This window comes from Dryobates pubescens, chromosome 3 (genome assembly GCF_014839835.1).
Source record: "Dryobates pubescens isolate bDryPub1 chromosome 3, bDryPub1.pri, whole genome shotgun sequence".
Lineage (NCBI taxonomy): Eukaryota > Metazoa > Chordata > Aves > Piciformes > Picidae > Dryobates > Dryobates pubescens.
In genome coordinates, this window is record NC_071614.1 from 1,259,582 (window position 1) to 1,284,944 (window position 25,363).

Here is a 25,363-nt window from a genome sequence, read left to right on the forward strand (position 1 = left end):
AGTAGAAGATCTCTGAGGGTCCCTTCCAACCTGAACCATTCTGGGATTCCATTCATTGCACCATTTGCTACCATGCTGTCCTGCAAGTCACAGGACCCAATCATGTCCAGAAGTGCATATAGTTAGGATGATTTGTCACTTTCACTTATCTTTCTAATCAAGAAGTTGGTAGTGATTAGATCTCTGACCTTCAGTGTCCAGCAAGGTTTTAGAAGCACTTGCTCAGAAGGAACAGTAGGTAAGGACACTTCAGCTTTCCACTGGGGTTGAGTGCCTCAGGATGATGTCAGGTAACTGTTGGGATTGTTCTTTATAGCCCTTTTTCCTCCTCCTTTGTCCAGATTCCTGGTTGTTAGCTCTCTCCTCCAAAGTGCAGAGCTTGCCCTGCAGCACATCTCAGGCCCAGGACAGCCACCCCCTCGCTCTGTGGAGCTGCCAAGCCCAGGCTGCTTGCATTGCCCAAATCCATGTGTGCACAGCTGGTCACTGCCCGGCTCTGTGGAGCTCAGTGGAGCACACAGCATGCTGAGCATCTTGACTGCCTGAACTCTTCTGAGTCCCAGCCTGAAGTGCAGCCAGGTCTGTGCAGAGGTGTTCATGGGTGGGTTAGTTAGGTGGGGGCTGTGTGGACCTCAACCCCCTCTCCCTGGAGAAGTGCCTGGAGGGAATTTGGATGCCAGATACCGGTCTGCCCAGTGCAGCACCATGAGAACATTCCTGGGAGCCTTCAACATGCAGCAGATAAGATAGGTGCTGCTGATAGGTTTCCTGCATTGTGACAGAGGAGAAGCTGCAGCAGTAAGTGTATTGGCCTCCATTTCAGCATGCTGGCAGCTGGGGGAAGAGGTGGTGGGTAGCAGATGATCGTTCTGCAGATCAAGTGAAACTTGGGATGGGAAAAGTGATGCATGCACAAGGTGCTGTGTGAAGGTCTGACCTGAAGCTTGCTTTGTAGTATTTGTGAGAGCAGGCAGGGGCTGACTGGAATCATGGAATCAGAATCCTTGTGGTTGGAAAAGACCTTTTAAGATCATCCAGTCCAACCCTTCTGCCAAACCTGGTGCTAAGCCACAGCCCTCAGCGCCGCATCTCTGCAGCTGTGAAGCGCCTCCAGGGATGGGGATTCAGCCACCTCCCTGTGCCAGGTTTGAGAACCCTTTCAGTCAAGTTTCTTCTCATGTCCAACCTGAACCTCCCCTGCTGCAACTCGAGGCCGTTTCCTCTTGCCTTGGCACTTGTTCCTAAGACTAAAAGCAGTCAGAGTTGTGACATCAGTGCCCTCTGGGGCCCGGCCCCCCTGGGGGAAGGTGCTGATCAGATAACTTGTGTCAAGTGCTTGATGGCAGAGTATTGCCTCTTCCTTTTGTTGTGGGAGCAGTGTGGGGTTGTTGAATGCACACATTGATCTCCATCTCTCCCACCTGCTACAGCCTGCTTTGTGGCATGGCTTTCTTCACGTTCCTGCACGGTGGGCCAGGCCCAGATGCGGCCTCTTGAACTCTCTCTGGAAGCTTCAAGAGTCTTTATGGAGCCTGGTGCTTCACTTGACTCAAAGTGTTAATGACAAAGAGTTTGAAAGTGGAGCTAATGCAGGGATTGGGTACTGAGGTTTGAAGCAGATCTCTGCTTTTCATGAATTCCTCTGATTTCATTGCCTTGGGAGAAAGAAGGCAGCAGCTGTGGCCAGGAGGAGAGTGCTGTGGGCACCTAGGCTAGTGTGTGTTGTCACACAGTGGTACTTCCATGCAGAGACATTCTTTGGCTGTGGGCTGTGCTGCTGATTCTCTGCAGGGGATGAAAAAAGATCGTGCTGCAGGGAGTATGACAGTGCCTACACAATACAGAGCAGCCTCCAGTGAGGCAATAGTTGCTGAGTTACGGTTTCCAACATCGAGCTGGCTCCTCAGCCACTTCTGCAGTGGCTCTGTATCAATTTTCACACCCTTGTTGAAACCATGGAGTGGCCTCTAGTGCTGCCAGAGCGGGGAGACAGCTCTCACTCTTTTGCTGCAGGAGGTCTTTTCAACCTCTCCTGGGGCCTCACAAGGCTGTGAAGTGCTTTGTGTCCATCTGCTCGGTGCTGCCTGGGAGATGATAGGATGATCTGTGCTCCTGCTTTGGGCCTTGCTGTGCTGCTGGTTTGCCTTGGAGCTCCAGCAGATGCACCAGCAGCGTCATGCAGCTGCATGGCCCTGCCTCTGGATTGTGGGCTGCTTCTCTGGACTTCTCAGCATAGGCGAGAGGTGGAACTGCTGGAGCAGGACCACAACAATGATGGGAGGGTTGGAAGCTCTCTGCTGTGAGACCAGGCTGAGGGAGTTGGGGTTGTTCAACCTGGAGGGAAGAAGGCTCCAGGGAGACTTTATTGAGCCTTTCAGTACCTAAAGAGGGCTTCCAGGAGGCTGGAGAGGGACTTTTTACAAGGGCTTGTAGTGATAGGATGAGAGGGAATGGTTTGAAGCTTGTGGAGGGCAGATTGAAGCTGGAGATTAGGAAGAAATACTTTAGAGTGAGGGTGGTGAGGCACTGGCACAGGTTGCCCAGGGAGGTTGTGGATGCCCTCTCCATGGAAGCATTCAAGGTTGGACAGGTTTTTGAGCAACCTGGTTGGGCTGAAGATGTTCCTGCTGAGTACAGAAGGGTTGGAACTGGGTGTTCTTGAAAGTCTCTTCCAACCCAAACCATTCTATGTTTCTGTGGTAAACAGTACCAGGGGAAGGCAGGCAACTGTTGAAGTGGCTTTGAAGTGTTCAGGTGAAGGTAGCAGGAAGGCAGGGGGAAAGGCATAGCAGAACCTGTAATTTACAAGGGAAAAACCAGAGTGTGGTGTTCTTGTGTAGATTTTTCAAATGCTTGGGATAGGAGTTCCTCTGTGGTGGTATTTAACAGCTATGCCTGCTTGGGGTTTGTCCTTTGATTCCTTGTGAGGGTACAAAAAGTGGCCCAGGGGCAGCTGTGGGCTGGTGTCTGCTGCCAGTGGTAAAGGCCCAGACAAGGTGGCTCAATCCATCAGGGGCACACACACTGGCACATGAAATAATGGTGTTGAGAAAGGGTTTGTGGGGGTGGACAAGCTTTGGAATTGGGGATTTTCCAGGTACACTGCTTTAAGTTGTCCTGCAGAGCCAAAATGATGGCCAGAGGAGGTCTTGAAGGTGTGGAGGAGCTCCATGTGCTCTGAGAGCGACCCTTGAGGCCATGGGGCACAAGTGGATTCTAATTAACCCACGATGGTACGTGTCTTTGAGGTTTGCAGGACTTTGCATTCCACAAGGCAGACAGCCCAGTGTGTCTCTCAAGATGCCTTGCCATGTTCCAGTCCACACACCACCACCTGGAGGGCTGTTCTTCAGGCTGCCAGCCTGCTCTGTGATGTGTATCTCTGAAGGCAGCTGACACCTCCGAGCATGTGAACATCTGCAGGGACCACATTACAGCAATGTGCTGGCACCAGGGGGGTTCCTCCCACACCCTCAGATGAAGCTGCTGTGGCTGCACTGTATCTTCATCAGCTTTGTCTGGCCATCCTGAAGTCTGGAGAAGAGGAGGCTGAGGGGAGGCCTTATCACTCTCTACAGCTACCTGAAGGGAGGCTGGGGCAAGGAGGGGACAGCCTCTGCTCCTTAGTGGCAAGCAGTAGGACAAGAGGAAATGGTTTCAAGCTGCACCAGGGGAGGTTCAGGCTGGATATTTCTTCACTGAAAGGGTTCTCAACCATTGGAACAGACTGCCCAGGGCAGTGCTGAAGTCCCCATCCTGGAGGTGTTTGAGCGGCCTGTGGGTATGGTGCGTAGGGATATGGTTTAGTGAGGCTGTGATTTGTCTTTGGAATTGCTATCAGTTAATTAAGAGCCTGTGGTGAGGAAAGTGTGGTTGTAAGAAACTGAACAGGAAGAAGGGAAGCTGAAGCAGCTGTTGATTAAGTTCCCTTCTGGAAGATGAGACCTACAGAATGCTTTTCAGTATTGGGTCTCTTCCTGCAAACTAGTTTGTCAGGGTATGCAGATGAAGTGAAAGAGAAATGCCATTTTCTTCTGAAGGGAACTTGCAGCCTGGTTTTTGGTGGATCTGTGTTGTCCTTTGTAAGTGGTTTCGTAGGTAATCCCAACTGCCTTGGTGTTGCCTGGAAGACAGGCATGGCTGTGCACTGCAAGCTCCCAGAGCAGCTCCCCAGGAGCTGTGTCTATCTGTACCTGCAAATGGGAGCAGCCCCAGTTGCAACTTGAATAGTTTTTACTATCTCAAGAGTTTCCAGACTCAGAGAAGCTGGAGAAATCCTCTCCTAAAAGAAGGAATGTCTTGGAGGTGAGCTTCCTTCCAAGCTCACCATTCCAGCAGCATGATCCCTCCATGAGGGATAGTATTGACTTGAAGGATTTGATTTAGAGAATGTCTCCTGGCCAACCCAAATTCTTTAGTGTTCTCTTGCTTTCATTCAAGCCCAGCAGGTGAGGCAAAATGAGGAGAGCTGCTGGAATCCACAACAGCTTTTGTTCATGTTTGTGGAGGGCTTTAAAGCTAAGAGAACAATCTCTTGCTAGTTTGTTGTTTGGGTTTTTTAGTCCAGCCCCTCTTTTTTCAGCTTTCCTCTAAAGCTTGCCTGTTTTCATTAACTCTGAAGGTTTCATCCCAACTCTCAGCATTCCTGTGACAGTAACTTTGCTGAGGCCACATCTGCAATATTGTGTCTGGTTCTGGGCTCCTCGCTTCAAGAGCCACCTCGGGGAACTGCTTGAAGGAGTCCAGCACAGAGCCACCAAGCTGCTGCAGGCAGTGGCACATCTCCCTGTGAGGGCAGGCTGAGGGAGCTGGGGCTTTGCATCCTGGAGCAGAGGAGCCTGAGGGCTGCCCTCATACCTGCCGATAAAGATGTGCAGGGCAGTGTGGGAAGGACAGAGCCAGGCTCTGCTCGGGGGTGTCCGAGCACTGGACAGGGGGCAACAGAGACAAGCTGGAGCAGAGGAGGTACCACGGGAACGGGAGGAGAAACTTCTTTGACTGTGAGAGTGCTGGAGCCCTGGAGCAGGCTGCCCCAGAGAGGTTGTGGAGTCTCCTTCTCTGGAGACATTCCAAACCCACCTGGATGCATTCCTGGGTGATCCTTCTCTGGCAGGGACTGGGATTGGACTGGATGATCTTTCGAGGGCTCTTCCAACCCCTAACATTCTGTGACGTTTTCCTGTTGGTGGAAAAAGCAGAAGTGGAAGTCTGTTAGTGCCTTGGAGTGACAAACGTTGCTGGGGGTTGCACTGTAAAACTGGTGACTGATCATTACATTCTCAGGAGGTTTTAGCTTTCTATACCAGGTTTTTATCTCTGTCTTCTAACCAAGTATGTTATTCTGATAGTGCTTTGGCATGGGTCGGTGCTGTTCCTGAAAGCAGCCTCCTCTTAGGGGATTTCTAAGAGAGTTTGAGGGTCTGCTGTTGTGGGGATGGCTGGGGGCAGAAAGAGCCTCACCACTGAGTGCCTGACTGCCTTTCTTCTCTGCTGTTAGGAGCAACTTGTGTGGATTAATGAGTTTTGGTTCCACTAACAGACAGACTGTTCTTTTGCCAGCACAATAGAGAACCTCATGTAAAGTCAGCAGCACACAGCTCCACAATCTGCCATCCTTTCTCTTAGAGAACTGCCTTGTGACACATGAATTAAGTTGAGGGTTGTTGAAATGCTGTAGAAATCTAGACAGAGGGGCAAGGAACAAAAACATTGGTGGCATGCCTGAGGAGTATTTTGTGGCTTTAGAAAGCACCTAAATCAGGATACTGCAGATAGCTTTATCAGGGAACTGAAGATGGCTTTGTCCAGGATACTAAAGGCTGCTTCATCAAGATACCAACGAGAGCTTTGTCAATTCTGTTAAAGATTAAACTGCCTTTAGATGTTGTGAATTAGCCTTTTATATCAGCAGATATAATGGGCCTGATACTTGATTGATGATAAAGAGAACTCCTAAGCCATGGCTGTTCAGGGGGCTGTGTAATGCTTGACACCATCTCTGGTTTCTAGCTGCTCTTTTCTGCTCTCTCCTCACCTTAGGATGCTTTCTGTGCTGGACACTCTTTGGTAGCTCTCCTGTCAGTGGTGACCAGAGGTGTAAAACCCCACCTTACTCTAGAAAGCCAGCTGAGCTCCCTCCTCATCAGCTCCTTCTCTTCCCCCGAACAATTTTTTGCCAGGCATGTGGATTGACACCAGATCTGCCAAATGATTAGGAGCAGGACTCCTCTCGCTGCAATCTCACTGGTGTGAGATTGATTTGGTCTGATGGAGTTTGACAATACCTGCAGTTAAAAAAGGAAAAGCAAGAAAAAACCAGTCTCTTACCTGCACTGAAATGCTGCATGAAGGAAATGAGTCACCTCCTATTCTCCCTTGGAGAAGGTGGTTAGGAGTCTGAGGAGCCTTCTGCACACGTGTGGCAGGCTTTGACATGCAGAGCTTTGGTGCACACATGTAGGCTGTTCCCAGATTCATAACCTTGCTGACTCTCCTGGACTCTAGCACACCAAATGCTCTGGGTGCCCAGCACATGTGGGTTTGCTGGGCACGATCCCACGTTGCTCTCTGCAGGATTTCCAGCTCTCTGCCAGGCCAGCTTGATAAATGCAGGGAAGTTGGATAGGTTACTTTGGAAGAACTCTGTCCAGACCGGTGCAGCTCATGCATGTGCTTTTGCATCTGTGTGCCAAAGCAGGAACTGTCAGACTGGGAGGGAAAAGTCTCCTTGCTGCTTGCTGAGGGAGGCAAGATGATGTCTGTCTCCCCTGAGAACCACAGGACTGTTTCAGTTGGAAAAGCCCTTTAAGATCATGGAGCCCAACCATGTCCCTCAGCACCACATCTCTGCAGCTTTGAAACACCTCTGAGGATGGGGATTCAACCACCTCCCTGAGCAGTCTGTTCCACTGTTTGAGAACCCTTTCAGAGAAGAATTTTCTTCTAGTATTCAACCTAAACCTCCCTTGGTACACCTTGAGGCCATTTCCTCTCAATCTATCACTTGTTACTAGGCAGAAGAAACTGACACCCACCTCAAGCACTTGGTACTTTTCCTTCCCTGCTCTCCTATGCTAATATTTGGTGGGATATGATGGAAAAGAGGGCACAGAAGGATGAGAATAGGGTCTTTAATTACACCTGGAAAATTCTGGTTAGAGGCATGAGGAGCAACTTGTAATTGTGTAGGAAGCAGTAAAGAAAGGGATTGGTTAATTGTGGCGTGGGTAGGCTGATGTAGAGCATGGGAAGGAAGGCTGTGCTGTGTATGTCACAGGTTGGCACCTCATGTTCCCTCCCCAAGGCAGCCTGTGGTTCAGGATCCCTGGGGTTGCATTTCTCTTCAGTCAGGCATTGGCACAGGCTGCCCAGGGAGGTGGTGGGGTCCCCATCCCTGGAGGCGTTCAAGAACTTGTGGCCATGACACCTGGGGACAGGGTTTAGTGGCCATGGCGGTGTTGGGTTGGTGGTTGGACTGGATGATCTTGTAGGTCTTTTCCAACCCAAAGAATTCTCTGCTTCTCCCTCCTTTTTCTCCTATAAACCTTTGTGGGTAGGCTCAGTGCTTCCAGCACAGCTCCCTTCAGAGGCAGTGACATCCATACCCAGGAACTGTTTTAAAGCAAGCAGCTCCTCGGTGTTTGCTGTGAATCTTTTGTTCTGATCTTCAGTTGGACGTGCTCATCTCGATTTCCACAAGGCCTCAAATTCCTTCATAAGATGAGAAAGGCTTTAATTATATTGAGGCTTGTGTCTGTCTTCCATCATATGTGGAGAAGTAAGTGACAGCAGATCCTCCTTTCCCTCAGAGAATGGGACGAGCAGTGCTCTGTGCCTTTTGATCTGGAAACTCCCAGCTCTGACAGAGCCTTGAGGAGCCTGGAATTATGCTACAGTCGTGCAAGTTATTCCTCTTTCTCATCCCTCATTTTCCCAAATGCCTTTTTTGAGGCTGCTTATGTAGCTGAATTGTTTCATCATTCTGCTTTCCAAAATCCCTCTGTGAAATTAGATCACAGCATCCATGAAGAGATGGAGCCAGCACCACAGGCTTTAGCCTTACTGCCTAAGTCAGACAACAGGAATGGAATTTATTGTGTCCTGGTATTCATAGATTGATAGAAAGGTTTGAGTTGGAAGAGACCTTTAAGATCATCAAGGCCAACCTTCAACCTAACACCACCATGGCTGTTAAACTCCCCAAGTGCCATGGCCACAGGTTTCCTGAACACCTCCAGGGATGGGGACTCTACCACCTCCCTGGGCAGCCTCTGTCAGTCCCTGACCACTCTTGCAGCATCTCCAACCTAACCCTCCCCTGGTGCAATTTTCAGGCTACTTCTTCACTTTCTATCTCTTACTGTTAGTATTCTCTGTGCACCAAAACTAAGTCAATCCTGTACCAAGCTGAAATTCAGACTCTGGGAAGAGTGAGACCTCACATTTGAAGGCAAAAGTGGGATCTGGTGCCACAGAATCGTTTGGGTTGGGGAAGGCCTCCCAAGATTGCTGAGGCCAAACCTTCATGCCAGGAAGCAGCCTGATTCCTAAACACCTGAAATACTCACTGCAAAACTCAACACCATTCGAAGTTTGGGGTTAAAAATGAGAGGTTTTGTGTGCAAACAGAAGACTGCAAGTGAATTAAACCCAAGCCTTCGAATAATAAATTCACCCCAAGCCGTTAACTGTTGCCTTAATTAGAGCTTCAAAGCGTATGCGAAGATTTTTCCACTCCAGCTTTTCATCACTTCCCCAAGTTCAGCATGCCCTATACAGATGCTTAATTTGTATGCTGGGCCCTGTGATAAAGCTATTTCTGTCGATGAGATTCCAAAATTATAGGCACTGATGTCAATGCAGATGAGGTTAGCCTAATTTGGTCAAGAGAGGGCTACGCCATGCAAAATCTTCTTTACATGGGCACATCAAGGCCAGTGCCAAGACTGACAGGTGTCCAGTGGGTGGCAAGGAGCTTCAGAGAGAAACATTCTTGTTGGTACTGCTACAATTCTTGCTTCTTGAAGAAAACAATATAATAATTGTGTGGCTTGCTCTCAGCATCCCTGCGGGATCGCTCGGGCGCGGTGGAACTCGCTTTCGCCGACGCAAACCTCTCCGATCCTGTCGAAGGAGCTTTATTTCCGTGCCAGGTTCTCCAGCTCGCTGGAAGGAGCATCTTCTTGCCTTCCACACTGGAACATTAAATTCAGAGGGTTGCTGCTGTGAAATCCCTGCAAGAAGAAGTATTTCAAAGTGGGTTTTAATTGTAGGAGGCCTTGAGATGTTCTAAATGCCATAAAATGCAGGCTGGAGTTGAATGCTGAGAGGCCGGTATGAAAATCTTGTGTGGTGGAGAAGGCTGTGGAAGCATTTTAGTTGCAGCTGAAGACATCCCTAAACTTTTATCAGCTTTCCACCTTCTTTCTCTGTCAGTTGTGAAGTGTATAAGAAATATATCAGTCTATTAATAGACCAATTCCTTTGTATGCCTGTTGCCATCCTTCCTTCCATGCCTCCCCCTAACAGGGGACTGCAGTCATTGGGTTGTTTTTTTTTCCTATTAGTTTTGAGCTTTTAATTCCTCTGTTCCTTTGTCAGCTGCCTCTTAGCACCGATGTATGTAAAACAAACTAAAACCTCTTCCTCTGTGCTCAAAAGAAAGAAACTTCTTGTGCTGAGGTCTCTGTAATGGGGGGCTGAACCTTGTCAGTGTATTTTGGTCTCAAACACAGTAGCCTTTTTCAGTGCAACACCTGCAGACTGAAGCCACAACACCGCTGAATAGCTCTGGCTGTTACTGGGTCAGCTTTAGCTAGAGTGGGCGAGATGCTGGATTGAATAGCTGAGGGCTTTGATGAGAAGCCTTTAGATTCATGGGTTGCTTGCACCCAGTGTTAGGGGAAGGCAGTTGCTTCATGCTCTACAAATGTGTAAATGTCTTGAAAAACTCGGGTGTGCATGAAAATACCTTTGCTGGCAAGGGGAGGTCTTGCAAGGGCTGGCTGTCAGCTCACCAGCTCCTTAGAGCCTGTCCAGGGCTTACCAGTTCAGCTGAAACTGGTCTGCTTAACCAGTTTTGCTGAAATTGGGCAGCTTACCCTTAACAGGTGTAGATTTAATTAGGTGTTGGGGAAATGCATGGAGGGCTCCAAGCGGTTTTTGGCTGTGGTGCGCAGGCAAGTGCTGAAAGAAGAGTTTGGTGCAGGTGAGTCTCCAGGTGGATTTTCTCTGGAGAGGACACTGTAGCTGAAACTCCCTCTGCTAATGCTGGGGTTTTCTTTTGCTTGGTGTTGGGTTTTTGAGCTTGCAATGATTGTTGGGGTGAAAGGAGCTGAATGTAGATGGCCGACATCACTTCTCTTCAGCTCTTTCGTATCCCAGGCGCTTGGTGTTGCTGCTTGGGTTTGTGCTTTGCTCTTCTGTGAAACGCTTGGGCATGGGGTGTGTGATCCTTCCCTGGATCTCTCTAGGAACTCTGTGCTGACTGTTGAAGTTAATTCTCATTTTCATTCACAAATACAATCCTCTATTGATTTGTGAGTTGGATAGCACACGGTGGGACCAGCTTCAGTGTTGGTCCTGTGTAGTCCTTCAGTTCATTTAATGGCAGCGATCACAGGAGATGAAATGAAAGCCCTTAGGTGATTCATTTCAGATGTTCTTTTGCCATCTCTGCTTAATTTATTAATGAGACTTCCAGCTTTCCCCTGGAAATGTAATCTTTTTTGACAACAGAGTAGTTCAGTGTAATGGCTAGCAAGGAACCAGAAACAAAGGTTATTTTATTACAGTCTTCTTACCATGTTGCATTGTTTTTCTGAGCTGTGGCATACGCCCCTGTGCCTAGGGGAATGCTGAAATGGCTTTCAGCATGCTGGACTAAGGAGAATTTGCCAGTCCAGAACCAGGCAGGTGGATGTTCCTTAGGCTTAGAGGGAGGTGAGCTCTCTGCTGTGGGACGTCACCCACAGGCCAGACAAAAGCTTTTAGTTTGGTTTTGTTCAATCTCTTCAACTGATTAGCCCACAAAGAGCTATACAGAGGATGTCTCATGTCAGAGATCCTCCAGTCTGCTCCTCATCTTTGTATCCTCTATGGGACTCCCTCCAGTGATTCCTTGTTTCTCTTGAACTGGACACTGTGCTGATCCTGCCAGTTATGAACAAGTTCTGCACCATGAGGCTGCTGGAACACTGCAACAGGTTGCCCAGGGAGGGAGTTGAGGCTCCATCCCTGGAGATCTTCAAGGCTCTGAGCAACCTGCCCTAGTGGAGGATGTCCCTGCTGACTGTAAGGGGGTTGGACTGGATGACCTTTGGAGGTCCCGTCAAACCCAGACCATTCTGTGTTACAGTTGAGGCATATAGGTGGTTGGCTTCCTTCACAGAGACCAGATCCTTCCTTTTCTAAGGAAAATTCTTCTCCTGTCTTACTGAAAACTGAACTGGAAGATCTCTGAAACTGAAAAGTGATCTTTCAGGGAATTGCTAAATTCCTCTCTCTGCATCTATAGCCTTCCTTGGCTTTGGGAGTCCCTGCTCTGGAGTTTTAGACTCATAGAATGCTTTAGGTTGGAAGGGACCTTGAAGATTGAGTTCCAGCCCCCATGCCATGGGCAGGGACACCTCCCACTAGAGCAGATTGCTCAAGGCCTCATCCAACCTGGCCTTGGAGTTCTAAGTTCTTGGTTTAAGCTCAGCCAGGCTTCGGAGTTTAGTTGCAATAAACAGCAATGATGGCTTCTGTGTAGTAAAGGAGGTGAATTCTGTAACTGCCTTTAATTTTCCTTGCCTATTGCTTACTAGCTGATGTGTAGCTCGATTACTAAGCAGCTAGAATAGTTGGAATTGATTTTTCCCTGGAGTGCAGCATTCAGTGGTTGGGTTGGGCTGCAGTAATAGCAGCCCACAGTTGTTACAAGAATCCTTCTCACAGATTACCATTTAATTATTCTTTGTTAGTGAAGTCTGCTGGAGAGAGAGATCACACATGATAGATAATGAGGGAGAGAAGCGATGAAAGGATGGAAATGAGTTGAGAGCTGTGGGGTTTGTCACTCCATGCTGATGAGCTGGTAAATGATGGGTTTATTCCTCTGCTGTCTTTACATTTTTAACTTCCCTGGCTGGTCCATAACAAGTCAGAAGTGTAGCCTAGAAATCAGTGTGCCACAAGCTGCCGTTCTCTGCCTGTTCTGTGCCATTTGAAGGGCAAAGGAGACTCCACGGAGATCTCATTTCTGGGCCAGGTGTACAAGTGTGTGAAATCAGGTCAGTCTGCAAAGGCAGGGAGATTAGCAGCGGGCCTTGAACTTCTCCATCACCACAGGAGGCTTCATGCAGATCTGAGAAGCCCTGCTGCACTTCAACAGGAGCATCATGATGTCTGAAATACGGTGGTGCTGCCGCCTCAGCTCTGCCTTTCCTGTAGGTGTTAATGAAATGGTTTTCGTGGGGGGGAGCTTTTAAAGCCTCTTCAGTAGCTATAGTAGCTGCTGGGGTTTGTAAGGCAACACTGAGTCATTCTTCAGGACTGCTGGAATGGATTTAAAAAGAGAAAGAGAAAAGGATGGGAACAGATGGGGATTTAGAGATCCACCAGTAAAACTGGGCCCTTGCACTTGCTGCCTCAGAGACCAGAGTACGCTGATAGGGGGGAGTGGGCTTCCATGTGCAGCCTTGCAGATGGCTGGGAGCATCCATGGGAGGAATGGAAATCATGGGATCCTTGCAAATGATATGTGAATGGAAAGCTGCTTTGAGTCCATAGGAGCTGGGCCCATGAGATGCCAGTCTCACGATGGTGTCTTCAGCAGATTCCTTAGTGGAACCTGGGTAAGAGCTCTGTGAGCCCCCAGATGCTTTCTGCTGGCCTTGGAAGGAATTGCACAGGAAGGTTTACTCAGCAAACACAAGAAAGGTAGCAAAACCTGCGTTTTGCTGCTCAGATGCATCCCCACTGTCACATAGCATTAAGCTTGCATTGAGGTCATTGGGAGATTGCTGTTTGAAAATGGAAAGAGACAGTGATTGCACTTGGATCTTGCAGCTGATGGCAAGGCCAGAGGAACCAGAGAATGACTTGTGTGCTAGCTCTTGAGTGTTAAGGCAAGATTTCCAGTCCCCATCAAACATGAGATCTCTGCATGCACTGAGAAAATGAGTTCTAGAAAAGCTGAAAAAGAACTTGCTAAAAATCAGAGAGGGAAAACAGAAGGGAGAAAGTGAAGCAGCCTGAGGAAGGTCTCTGATTTTTCAGACCAAACATGCAGCTTGTGATAGCTGTTCATGGTGTGGGGAGGTTCTCCAGCCCTCTGATCATCTTTGTGGCCTCTGAACCTACTCCAGCAGCCCCATGTCCCTCTGGATGCAGTGCTGCAGGTGGGGTCTCAGCAGAGCAGAGGGGCAGAATCCCTTCCCTCTCCTGCTCCTCTCCTTGCTTTGGGTGCTTGTAAACCATCATTTACTTCCCTGTAGCTTTGCTGCTGTTAGCAATCCTGCTCATCATGAATGCTGTTCAAGGCAGTGCTTTCCCCAGAAGCAGCACTTCAGCTTCCTTGGTGAGTTCCCCTACTTCTCACACTTTTGGGTCTTCCTTTGTCCCCAAATTTGGAATCCTATTTCCGAAAGGCTTTCCTGTTCCAAGCCACAGTTAAAGCAGGCAGTGCTGGAGTGGTGCTCAACAGATGGGCAAGGGCTTTTATTTCTGTCTTCTGGTATGAAACTGCTGCATGAGACAATGGGTTTAAGAAAAGCTTCCAGTAAGAGGAGGCTCCTGGATTGCACCACTTACTGTGGGAAGACAAAGGAGGGAAAGGGTGGTTCCTTGGTGCCACTGGGGTTGCTGGGATAATGTTGTGTTTCCAGATCAGTGGAGAAAAGGTTTGCTCTGTGCAAGACCATCCCCACGCTCCACAAACACCTCCATGTGTTTTTGAGACATGAAAAGAGAGAAGACTGCTCAGGGATTGAAAATAGTGGTGACAGAGAGAAATACTTGACCTTTCAAAGTGTTTAAGGCTATTTGTGTGAGAGTTTTATTTGGAGGAGAGCTCAGGCTCCAAGCAAATCACCTCATTGTCCCTGTTTATCAGCTTCAGGGGCTTGTTTTCCAGAGTGCCTTCAGTATCTGCTAACTGGGCTCCTTCCAACAGAAACTGAGCCTTGCCATGTCTTGTGTGTACCAAATGCACTCTAATCCTTGGTAGAGTCCCAGGGGTTTGACCAATTCCTGGTCCTTTCTGGCAGCTTTGCAGCTCCTGTAGGCTCCAGTTCAGGAAGTTTGAATTAATGTGGCCTGCAAAAAGCCTCTGCTGGTCTTTATACAACACAGGTGTAAAGACCTTGGCAGCAGATGGTTTATCTTCCAGCCCATTCTATCAGTCTGGGATGTTTTGAAGTCCAGTTCACAGTGGCTCTCCAGGTGGCAGAGCCAAAGGCAGCTTGTGGGTGTCAGCCCCGGAGAGATCGCTGGAAACAGGCACTTCGTAGCCTGCTGTCCTGAATCAGCTCTGGTCATAGATTCATAGAATGATTTGGGTTGGAAGGAACCTTGAAGCTCATCCAGTTCCAACCCCTGCCATGGGCAGGGACACCTCCCACCAGCCCAGGCTGCTCAAGGCCTCATCCAGCCTGGCCTTGGACACTTCCAGGAAGGGGCAGCCACAACCTGTTCCAGAGTCTCACCAGCGTTTTGCTGTATTAAAATGTGTTTCAGGAGCACCTGATGATGACTTCCATTTCCTTTAGCACTTCTGTGGGGCTTGCTGAGGCCTTACTCCTGCCTGTGGCCTCTGGTTGTAAGAGCTTGGCGTTGAGCGTGGAGCTGGCAGTGGGACGCTGGGCAGCGCCGCTCACGTGGAGCACATTGCTTGGCCGTCAGCTGACAGCAGCTGCTGGGTGCAGGCAGCCCCTGCCTGCTGCTCCTCAGCCCTCACACTGCTTCCAGCACGGGCTGGGATCGGGGAGGAGATTATGCCTCGGGTCTGTGGCGAGATCCAATGGGAATTGCATTGATCTGGTGCTTAGCTCTGAGCCTTATCAAATGGATTACTGCTAAGGTAGGCCAGGTTGTTACTCTGCTTCGACTAACTGGGGCTTTTAAGCAGCCTGGGAGGAAAGAAGTCATTAAGAACTTCAGGAGTACCTGCTTTTCCTTCTGCTTTTTTTTGGCAACACATCATTAGTCATTAGAGATTGTTTGTTAAGTGTTCATACATGATTTTGTGGCTCTCAACTTCTGCCTGGCCTTGAAGTGTGTTTGTAGCAGTGCCAGTGAGGGGGAGCAGGGAGCTGAAATGGCTTCTGAATGGCAGGGCTTTGCTAGCAAGAGCTGCAGCTTCCTAGGCCTTTAAAGGCTTCGTGGAAAGAAGGAACCACTTAAAACTTAGTGAGAATAGTAGAAATCAGTGCATTTTGCTTCCTGGACAGGATATCCTTTTTGTGGTGTTGATTTCAGGGTTACAGGAGTGGAAATACCAGTTCTGTTTGCCTGGGTGAAGTGCTGGCTGCTTCACTTTGTAACCTTCCCATCTGAGATGCCTCTGTTTGCAAAATGTGTGCTGGTGTCAGAGTTAGCAATTCCTGTTCTCATGCTGAGGAGCAGAACTGTCCCCATGATAAGGGGTTCATACTTCCTTTCCATTTATAAAGGGTTGCCCCCATAATAAGGGTGTCAAAGATCGTGTTCAGGTGGGAAAAAGGAGGGATTCCAGGTAGCTGCCACAGTGCATTAGGCATTAATGCCTCTGCTCTTGGGGGCTGTGTTTTTAAATGGGCTGATGCCTGATCTTTCTCTTCAAGAATTCCTTTGGTGCTCATCCATTCCTCCTATTTCCTGCTGCTTTTGAGCCTTCCTGCTACTCTGAGTTCTAGAGTTCTGAGTTCAAGTCAACCAAGCTCTACCCCCCCAACTCTGTTTTCTGATGAGTTTTCAAGCTCTTGTTTTGTCTGTTTTTGTTGAATCTTGAAGTTTCTGTGTTGATAAACCTTTGGGTAAATCTTAAGATGCCACATGATGCACAGTCACAGATTGCATTGGGTTGGAAGAGACCCTTGAGGGTCATCATGTCCAGCCTCCCTGCAGTCAGAAGTGACATCTCCAGCTAGATCAGGCTGCCCAGGTCCACGTTGAGTCTTGAATGTCCCCAGGGATGGAGCTTCAACCACATCCCTGGGCAACCTGTTCCAGTGTTTCACCACTCTCATTGTGCAGAACTTCCTCCTGCTGTCCAACCTAAATCTGCCCTGCTCCAATTTCAGACCATTGCCCCTTGTCCTTATCCCCACAGGCCCTTCTGAACAGTCCCTCCCCAGCCTTCCTGTAGGTCCTCTTCAGATACTGAAATGCAGCTCTAAGGTCTCCTTGGAGCATTTCTTCCCCAGGCTGAACCCAAGTCTCTCAACCTGTCCTGATAGGAGAGGTGCTCCAGCCTCTGATCATCTTTGTGGTCTCCTCTGGACTCTCTCCATCAGGTCTGTGTCCTGCCTGTGTTTGGGGCTCCAGAGCTGGACACAGCGCTGTGAGTGAGGTCTCAGCAGAGCAGAGGGGCAGAATCAGCTCTCTTGACCTGCTGGGGTGTCTAAGAGAAAATGCCCTGCAGCTGCTGTTAAGGTGTCACTGGTGTTGGTAGCTATCACTCAAAGCAGCTGAATTTATGGCTGAGTGCCTTGGGAGCTGCTCCTGGGAAACAGCTTTATGTGGGGGGAAAATACAAACCTGCCACACTCAGGTGCTTGCAGGGGATCTCTGATGCCTCCAGCTGGTTAGTGTCACCTTCCTGACAGGAACCTTGTCTGGGTACTGCTTTGGTGAACCCTCAGAGTGCTGAACTCCAGTGAAGGATGCAGCACATGACAGCAGGGCTGGTGTTCTGCAGTGCCTTCCCCGAGTTCAGCCACAGTTTAAGTGGTGTAAAAGACCATTTCCCAGCGTTTTTAGTGAGGAAAAGCTTGTCTTGTGGAGTAGGTAAATGCCTTGTGGGAAACCCTGGATCAGACCTTAGTGTGGAACTTGGAATCACTGGAAATAATTCTGAGGACTGTGCTCAAGGCCAGGCTTGCTTTGGAGTCAGTATGGCTGGAGAAATCTGGGCTGATTGGTTTGTCATTCAGGGGACTTGGAGTTGATCAGCTGTCTTAGAATCTTAAATGGTTTCAAAGCTTGGCCTTGAGCAGCCTGGACTAGTGGAAGGTGTCCCTGCCCAGGGCAGGGGACTGGAACTAGGTGATCTTGAAAGTCCCTTCCAACCCAAACCATTCTGGGATTCTATGAAAGAAAAAGAGAGAAGCCTGTTGGGAGCAGCACAACCACAACTGCATGAGAGCAAGCTCCAAAGAGCTGCTGCTTTTCTCCCTGAAACCAGTCCTCTGCTTGTTGGGCAAATCACTTGGGTAGTAAAGCCCCCAGAAGGTAAAACCACCTGCCTGGGTGTGTTGCTGCCCTCTGGCTTCTGAACAAACGCCTGAGGTGCAGAGTGAGTGCTGTGTACTCCCCCAGAGAGCAGAGGTGGTTCTCTGGATGGCAGCGCTGAGCCTCGGAGGCCACCGGCTCAGCAGCCTTCCCTCAGCTGTTAGAGCATGAGGCCAGCAGTTGTTCCTCTCGGCGGTCCAAACACCAGTGAGTCGGTGCTTGCTCAGCCCAAGTGCCCACCAGTGCTGCTGGTGCTGTGCTCTGAACTGGCTTGGGAGAGCTGGGAGCTAAAACTGATACATGAGTGGAAACGTCTGTGTTTGGCACAAACAGCAGCAGGTGCTCCGTTTCCAGGCGTTCCGGGCTGTGCTCCCCAGCATCACTGAAGCGGTTTCCCTTTGAAGACCTCTCTCTCTGTGCTATTTTGGCACCTCACCCCCCTTGCATGGCCTTTAGTAACTTCCTGTCCTCTTGGGAAAAGATTTTAAGGCAGAGCTTCCTGAAAAATCTCCTCTTTTGGTAGATGTTTCCTTCGCCTGCCTGCAGGGAGTCCCTGTGGTGGTGGTGGTCTGGAAGGGTTAATGATCTGCTGCTGCAGTTTGAACTTCTTCCACTCCTTTTCCTTAAACCTGTGCTAAAAAAGAGGAGAAATAAAAGCTTCTCTTACTGTACTGCCCTCTGGAAGGGTAAATGACACTCTGGTGTGAAACTGAAATCGAAGGTGAGCTTTTCAAAGTGGCAGCCCTGTATAAACAATCCTGCCCAGATCTCTCTCTGGCTTCAGTGCTGAAGCAAACCAGCCCACCCTGTTCAGATGACTGCGCTCATGCCTGGAAAGGAGCAGGGTGGTTATGAACCTCACCTAATGATCTAAGGAATTTGTTCATGGAATCACAGAATGGTAGGGCTTGGAAGGGACCTGCAGAGGCTGAGTTCAATCCCCTTGCCAGAGCAGGATCACCCAGGGCAGGGCACACAGGAACACATCCAGATGGGTTTGGAATCTCTCCAGAGAAAGAGACTCCACAGCCTCTCTGGGCAGCCTGCTCCGGGGCTCTTGCTAAGTTGCAAGTGGACAAGTGATAGTTTATCTTCATCTCAGATTGCAAACAGTTGAGCTCTGACCTGCCTAAACCATGACTTTGTTTCCTTTTTTTTGGCAGAGACGTGGAGCAATTTCCTATGACAGCTCCGACCAGACCGCGCTCTACATTCGTATGCTAGGTAAGCACAGCAGCTTCTCTACTGCAGAGCTCTGAGGCCTGGGATGGACTTCCAAGGACGGGTTTACAGCTGACTCTTGTGTCAACTTCTCATTCCCTTTGTGCTGGTTAGATTGCTTAGAAGGGTCTGGGTTGTGGTGGCTGTGGGGCTGGCTGGGTTGCGTGGTGACTTTTCTCTTGCTGTTCCTGCATTAACCTTTGTGGCAGATGTTTCACACTAACTAAAATGAAGAGTTCTCACCAGATGTTTTACTCCTGTATTAAAGAAAATGTAAAGTTCTTCTAATGAATCTGATGTCTTTGGTAGAAGTGGAGTTTTCCAGGTGACTCCTGAGTGATTTGTATTTCTACAATGGAATTTGTCTCACCTCTGTCTGGGACTCTTCTGCTTAAAGTGCAGAGAACATTTGTGTGAAGCTTACCACAGACTTTTAAAACCCTCAAAAGTGAGACTATGAAATGCTCAAGGTGTTCTGAAGAGAATATTTGGATCCATTGCTTGTATTGATAAAATAATTGTGGGTTTGAAACAATGCACCTAGGTCAGGGCAATCCCAGATACCAGTCCAGGCTGGAGGGTGAGGAGATAGAGAACAGCCCTGCAGAAAAGACTTGGGGGTGCTGGTGGGTGAGAAACTGGACATGAGCTAACAGTGTATGCCTGCAGCAGTGGTAGGATGAGAGGTAATAGTTTGAAATGAGGACAGAGCAGATTGAGACTGGATGTGAGGAACAAGTTCTGCACCAGGAGGCTGCTGGAACACTGCAACAGGTTGCCCAGGGAGGTGATTGAGGCCCCATCCCTGGAGACATTCAAGGTCAGGCTCAACAAGGCTCTAAGCAACCTGCTGTAGCTGGAGGATGTCCCTGCTGACTTCAGGGAGGTTGGACTGGATGACCTTTGGAGGTTCCTTCCAACCCAAACCATTCTGTGGTTCTTAAGGTCCCCAGAAACTCCTCACTGCCTTGCCTGCGAGTTTGCAGTTGTGAGCTCTCCCTCCGTGCCCACATCTCCTGGTAGCCCAGGTGTGGAGGCACCCATGTGCCTGTGCACCTAGAAATCCAGCTGATCCTCTCAACCACTTTGACTTCTTTTATTTGAAGCTTGAGATTGTTAACAGCACAGCACTGCCTGCTGAAGGGTTTCTGCTAGGAGCCTGTCCTGAGTTGCTTTGGAGGCTTAAAGAGGCGGAGGACAGCAGACGCTGGGCAGCTGAGTGCTGCCTGGGAAAGCTGCTGCTTGTTGCTGCTGCTGCTGCTGGAAATTGGAGTCATTTAAAAAAGTTAAAAGAACCTTTTAATTTTCAATCCTCCTTCTGGTAGGCTGAACACTAGCATACTTCAAAATGTGATTTATTTTTTTCCCTGCTCTAACCAGAAGAAAAAGGAAGTCAGTTCAGGCCTGAGGGGCTTTTGTTGTCTTAATTTTGTGATCGTTTTTAAAACTCAATTTAGTTTGTGCTGCAATTAGAAGAGTTGGGGTTTCTGCTTCAAAATCTTGCAGACTGAGTACAGTGGCAATCTGTGATGATTTACTTCCCCTGCACTGATATGCTTGAATTAAAGGTACTGGAAGTATATGTCTGGTTTATCCTTTTAAACTTGCTCTGCTAGGGATAGAAACTCAGCCTGTGAGAAAGGAATCCTTCATTTCTGGTTTCTGTTGCTACTGTGGAAGCTGAGCAGTCCCATGAAGTGGTTAACCCATCCCTTCTGCAGGAGGCTTTGTGCTAATGCCTGAGTAAATCCAGAGGAGAGCAAAGCACTGTAGGAGAAGTCCTGGGCTGTTCTCCTGGGCAGAACTGGAATGTATCCAGAATGTGAAGGAAGTGAAATTTTCCCTCATTCTCTCCTTGCAGTTAATGATCAGAGGATGTGCTGGGTGCTTGGTGTGGCTGGCTTGCTGGCAGCTGCTGCTGTTCAGAGGCAGTGAGGCTTTGGAAGGATTTCTCACTTGTGGGTGATCACTTGATTTCCCCTGGTGTTCCCTCTGCTCTCCTGCAGGAGTTAGCAGCTATTTACAGATTTATTGCTGTTTGATTCATAAAGGGACTGTAGCAAAGAGCAGCCTGAAAGCTGAGCAGTTGGACACAGCAGTCTGTAGGAGCAGCCAGGTCAGAGTGGATTCAGGAGTGAAGGTATTCCATTTTCTTGCAAGAAAATGGAAGTGCTGCATTTCCCCTGCAGAATTGTCAGAGCTTTGGTTTAGTCTTTCGTATTTGTCTTAATGCACTTCAGCAGAGTAAGCTGTAAGGAGCCCTCAGGTGTGATACAGCTGCAAGTTAGGCACAGTCACAAGAGGTTTTGCCTTTTACTTGCTTGGTTATTATCCCAAACAGAGTGTAGCTACTAATAAAGTGGACCTCAACAGGGTGTTTATTGTAGCAGACCAAAAATACAAAGCTGAGTATCTGGGACACCTCCCTCTGCCTCTCCACTCGTGCAGACTGGAGAGTTGCTTCCTTGAACGTTTTCAGGCTGTTCCAGTGGGAGCCCATTGGCACCAAGGCTTCAGAAAGCCCTCTGGTGTGGCAGCCTTTCCAGGAGCCCTTTGAAAGAGCCACTTTTAAGGGCACACAAACCAAACAAGGAACTTAACTGTCCCCATCAGCAGGGATATAAACAAACGGCGTTGGCTCTGACTCATCTGTCATGCCCCGTGCCCAAAATACTCCCAGGCCACTCCCCAGGGCCTGATTTACTATTTTAAAATACAGATACAGATGCAGCATTGTAGAATTTTTCTTCTAAGCCCTTGGAGCTGCTTCACCTCAGCCAGCTTTTGCTCTCAGCACCTGGGAGGGATTCTCAACAGCTCCTGTAAGTGCTTCTGTGTCCTCTTGCTGCTTTCTTCATTTTGCTCTTCTTTGCTCTTCTGATTTGTTTGGGTTTTATATTGCCTGAAAGTGTTGCTGCTGTGCATGGGGGAGGAGTGGGGCAGTGACTGCTTGTGCTGGTGAGGTGTACCTCAGCTCAGACTGGAGTGTTTCAGCCTCCTTCAGAGGTCCTGAGCACTTCGGATAGAGAACAGTGGAGGCAAAGCTGCTGTGGGGCACAGGTTCACACTCCTCTGGTAGCGGTTGTGATGCTGTATTCCTTTTGCTTCAGTTCTGCCACATTCAGCTGACCTGTCCTCTGTTTCTCCAACAAATTTCCTGGGAGCTTTAAGCTGTGAAGCTAATGATTCCTGCTGGAAATCCTGCTCTTCACAGCTCTGCCTTGGGTGCTTTCCCTTGAGGTGTCTGTCATCATTTCTGCTCCCAGCAGTCCTTCTCCATGCTCTGTGATTTCTGCCTCCTCTCCCCGGGCAGCTGCTGCATTGTTACTGTGCCATGCTGGGGTGTTAGGGTAGCACCAAGCATGTGCTGTGTAACCCTAACAGGCAGGGATGACAGCTGTGGCCTTTCAGCTGCCCCCTGAGTATCAGAGCTGTCCTTGCTGTGTGAGCAGCAAGCTGGGGGGGGGGGGGGGGGGGGGGGGGGGGGGCAGGAACTAAGAGCTCTGGCTCAAGGTAAGTTTTTGTTACAGCACTGATGCCTTCTCAGCTGGAGCTGCAAAACTGCTTCTCACATTCCTCCTTCTGCTATTTATTCAGTCTTCAAGCCTTTGTCTTAAAAATACTTACAGTCCTGGTGATGTAGGGAAAAAATGCAGCCAACTGCTTGGAGAACAGCTATTTTGTCATGTTTGTGACTCAGTGGCCATGCCCTGAAGGATGATGTCTAGCAAATAACACATTCCCCTGTGCCATGCAGTTTGCAGACCTGTGATCTCAGGGCTGCAGCAGCATTACAGTCTTGGCTCTCTCACAGTTGAATTTTGGGGTTGAGCATCAGATCTAAAATGAACCCCACATCTGGCAACTAGAGCTGGCTGTGGTCCCTGTCAGGATCTGAACCTCTTGATCAGGCAGCACTGTAACTGTCAGGATTAACATCACCTGGAGCATTCTAGCTGAGGTGGGTTGGGGCTCTGAGCAGCCTGCTCTAGTTGAAGATGTCCCTGCTCACTGCAGGAGGGGTTGGGCTGGATGACCCTAAAGGTCCCTTCCAACCCCAAACCATCCCATGATTGGGTGTCCTCATTTTGGATTTGAGGATTTGAGCAGCCTGCTCTAGTGGAGGATGTTCCCTACTGACTGCAGGGGGGGTTGGACTGGATGAGCTTGGGAGGTCCCTTCCAACCCAACCCACTGTAGGATTCTGCTGTTCATGGCAGGTTGAGGTGAATTGTTCACCCACAGCCCCTTCTACACTGAGGCTAATTCACATCGTGGTTGGTAGAAGGTGGAGGCCAAGACTGCCTTGAAAACCACACAGTGCACAAAAGCTGCATCATCTCCTCTGTCAAAAACACCAACAAACACTTACCTAAACCCCTCTTCTCTTCTGCTGTAATTCAGTCTGTGAGCTCATTCACCCTGCTGTGGCTGTTTGCCCAGATAGCTGAGTGAAAGGTAATGAGAGTTGCTGCCTCTAAATTTCTCTTTCCTTACACAGCCACTAATGCCCTCACCTCCTCTTCCAGAATGTCCTCCCTTTTTCCTTTGTGTTGATTTATTCTGGGTGCCCAACAGAAGAGTTCTACAATTTGCTGCCTCTGTACTGCCTCATGCCCTCTGCTCAGGTGAATGCTTGAAACCTCCTTAAGCAATATATTATCAGTGGGCTGAAAAATAATAGCCACAGGTAGAAATGGGGTTATTCCCCCTTGCAGCTCTCAAGGTTTTCAATTTCCAAACCCCCAAAGGAGTTAGAAGTGTGTTTGGTGTGGTTTTACTGCTACATGAACTTCAGGCTTGTTCTTTGGGGAACTCTTGGCCTCTTCAGGGTTTGTGGGTTTTCCAGCCTGCCTCATGAGATAACATTCATGTGAAGTCTGGCAGCACAGATATGGCAGTGTGCAGAGAGATGGATCTCTAGGAAGACACCTCTGAAGTGTTAGAAGTCTGTTACTGAAGTTTCACTCAGTGGCTTTAACTGTTTTCTGATCAGTTGCCTGCTTCAGCATTACAGATGAGCAGGATGGAGAGGAAAGGGGGAAGCTGCTCCCAGGAAGTTAGCAGTTGCTGGAAATTGAATAGCTGCATTTTGTCTTGTTCTTCTGCTGGGGTTCCTGTGAAGCAGGTGTTGAACTTTGGGGCTCATAGGAGCAGGTAATCAAACTCTGGCTTCATAGGAAGCTGATGTCAAACTTGGGGTTCCTGTGAAGCAGGTGTCAAACTTTGGGATCACAGGAAGCAGGTAATCAAACTCTGGCCTCACAGGAAGCTGATGACAAACTTGGGGTTCATATCAAACTGTGCCTGAGGAGAGCAGAAAGTATTTTCACAACTAGACACCAGGACATTTTCCCATCTTAAATGCCACCACTTGGTTAGGACTTGAGAAGTGAACCTCTGCTGCATTTGAGCCTCCAAGGGTTGCCCAGTTTGTGGCTGCCAGAGATTTGAAGTGCAAGCCTTTAATCAGGTGAATGTGTGCAGATAGCTAACCAGGGAATACTGATCAGCTTTCAGCTGGTCCAGTGCCTGAGCAGAAGTCAGCTGGCATGCTGCAGGGTTCAGGCTGAAGCTGACTGCAGTGCAAAGGGCTTTGATAACGTTTTAATACTGAGTTTTGGTGTTTTACTAGGCTCTTGTGTAATACTCAAACAGCTGAGCACAAGTAAGTAAATGCTAGTGGGAGAATACTCTCCTGTGTGATCTAACCCCATCTCGTCCCCAGCTTACTTGTTCCAAGCTGCCGTTTCTAGACCCGAATCTGGTTTTATTTTGCTGTGGTACAAGGTGTTACTGTTCTGTGTGTGTGACTGAGGAGCCAGCCCAGCCTTTAATGTTCTGTCTCCTGTCCTCTGAAGGTGTGTTTTGCCCATGCTGGTGTAGCAAGCTGTCCCTAATTCCATCTGAATGCTTCTCCCGTGCTTCTGGCGAGCTGTGCTCAGGCAGGGGGGAGTGAGAGGAGCAGGCAGGCAGATTGCATGCCAGCCGAGTCTTCAAGCTTGGAATTTCACCTTTCAAGCAGCACTGAGCGCTGAAGTCGGCCTATTGTTTGAATAACCCTCCTCCAGTTGAGTTGGTGAATCTTTCCCCCTCCAGGCTATGTTCATTTGCATTTTATCTCTGCCACTCTTCCAGACTTTTATTTCACTCTTGACCCTGTTTCTAGGAGATGTGCGAGTAAGAAGTCGGGCAGGATTTGAGACAGAGAGAAGAGGCTCTCATCCATACATTGATTTCCGTATTTTTCACTGTAAGTATTTGAAAGCAGCTCCATGACAAAGTAATAAACAAAGGCTTCCATTAGTTTTTGAACTCCTGAGCCTCTTGCAATTAAAGCCAGCAGCTTATATGGCAAGGCTGATTTTTTATGCTTCTTAGGAAGAGTCTTTAGTGCTACTTCATCAGCAAAGATGAGAGGAAAAGCTTCACTGCCTGCTCTAGTTGGAGGTGGCCCTGCTGTGACTGCAGGGGGGTTGGACAGGATGACCTTGGAGGGTCCCTTCCAACCCAGTGCAGCCTGGGAATCTCTAAACTTCTGTCTTTAAAAACAGAGTTTAAGCTCACTGAATCCTGAATCCCTCTGGAAATGAAGACTCTGAGTGCTGAGTTCTTCCTTGGCACACACAACCAGGTGAGAAGAACATTTTCCTGCCTGGCCCAGGATGATGTTTGAAGACAATTGGATAGCAATGCTCTTGACCTCAGCAGCAGCAATTAATGTTACACC

The 25,363-nt window shown here is 48.8% G+C and overlaps 1 protein-coding gene across 2 annotated transcripts in view; it reads left to right on the top strand.

Annotated features, from left to right (window-relative positions):
- Nucleotides 1-25,363, top strand: part of PDE7A (phosphodiesterase 7A) — a 51,652-nt gene that overhangs the window by 10,798 nt on the left and 15,491 nt on the right. Inside the window, exons 2-3 of one of the 2 annotated variants that reach the window (XM_054179088.1) lie at nucleotides 18,576-18,636; nucleotides 24,803-24,886. In XM_054179088.1, the coding sequence (XP_054035063.1) occupies nucleotides 18,576-18,636; nucleotides 24,803-24,886 (145 nt within the window). The remainder of the gene's footprint in view (nucleotides 1-18,575; nucleotides 18,637-24,802; nucleotides 24,887-25,363) is intronic. The other variant, XM_054179091.1, reaches the window with a different exon arrangement.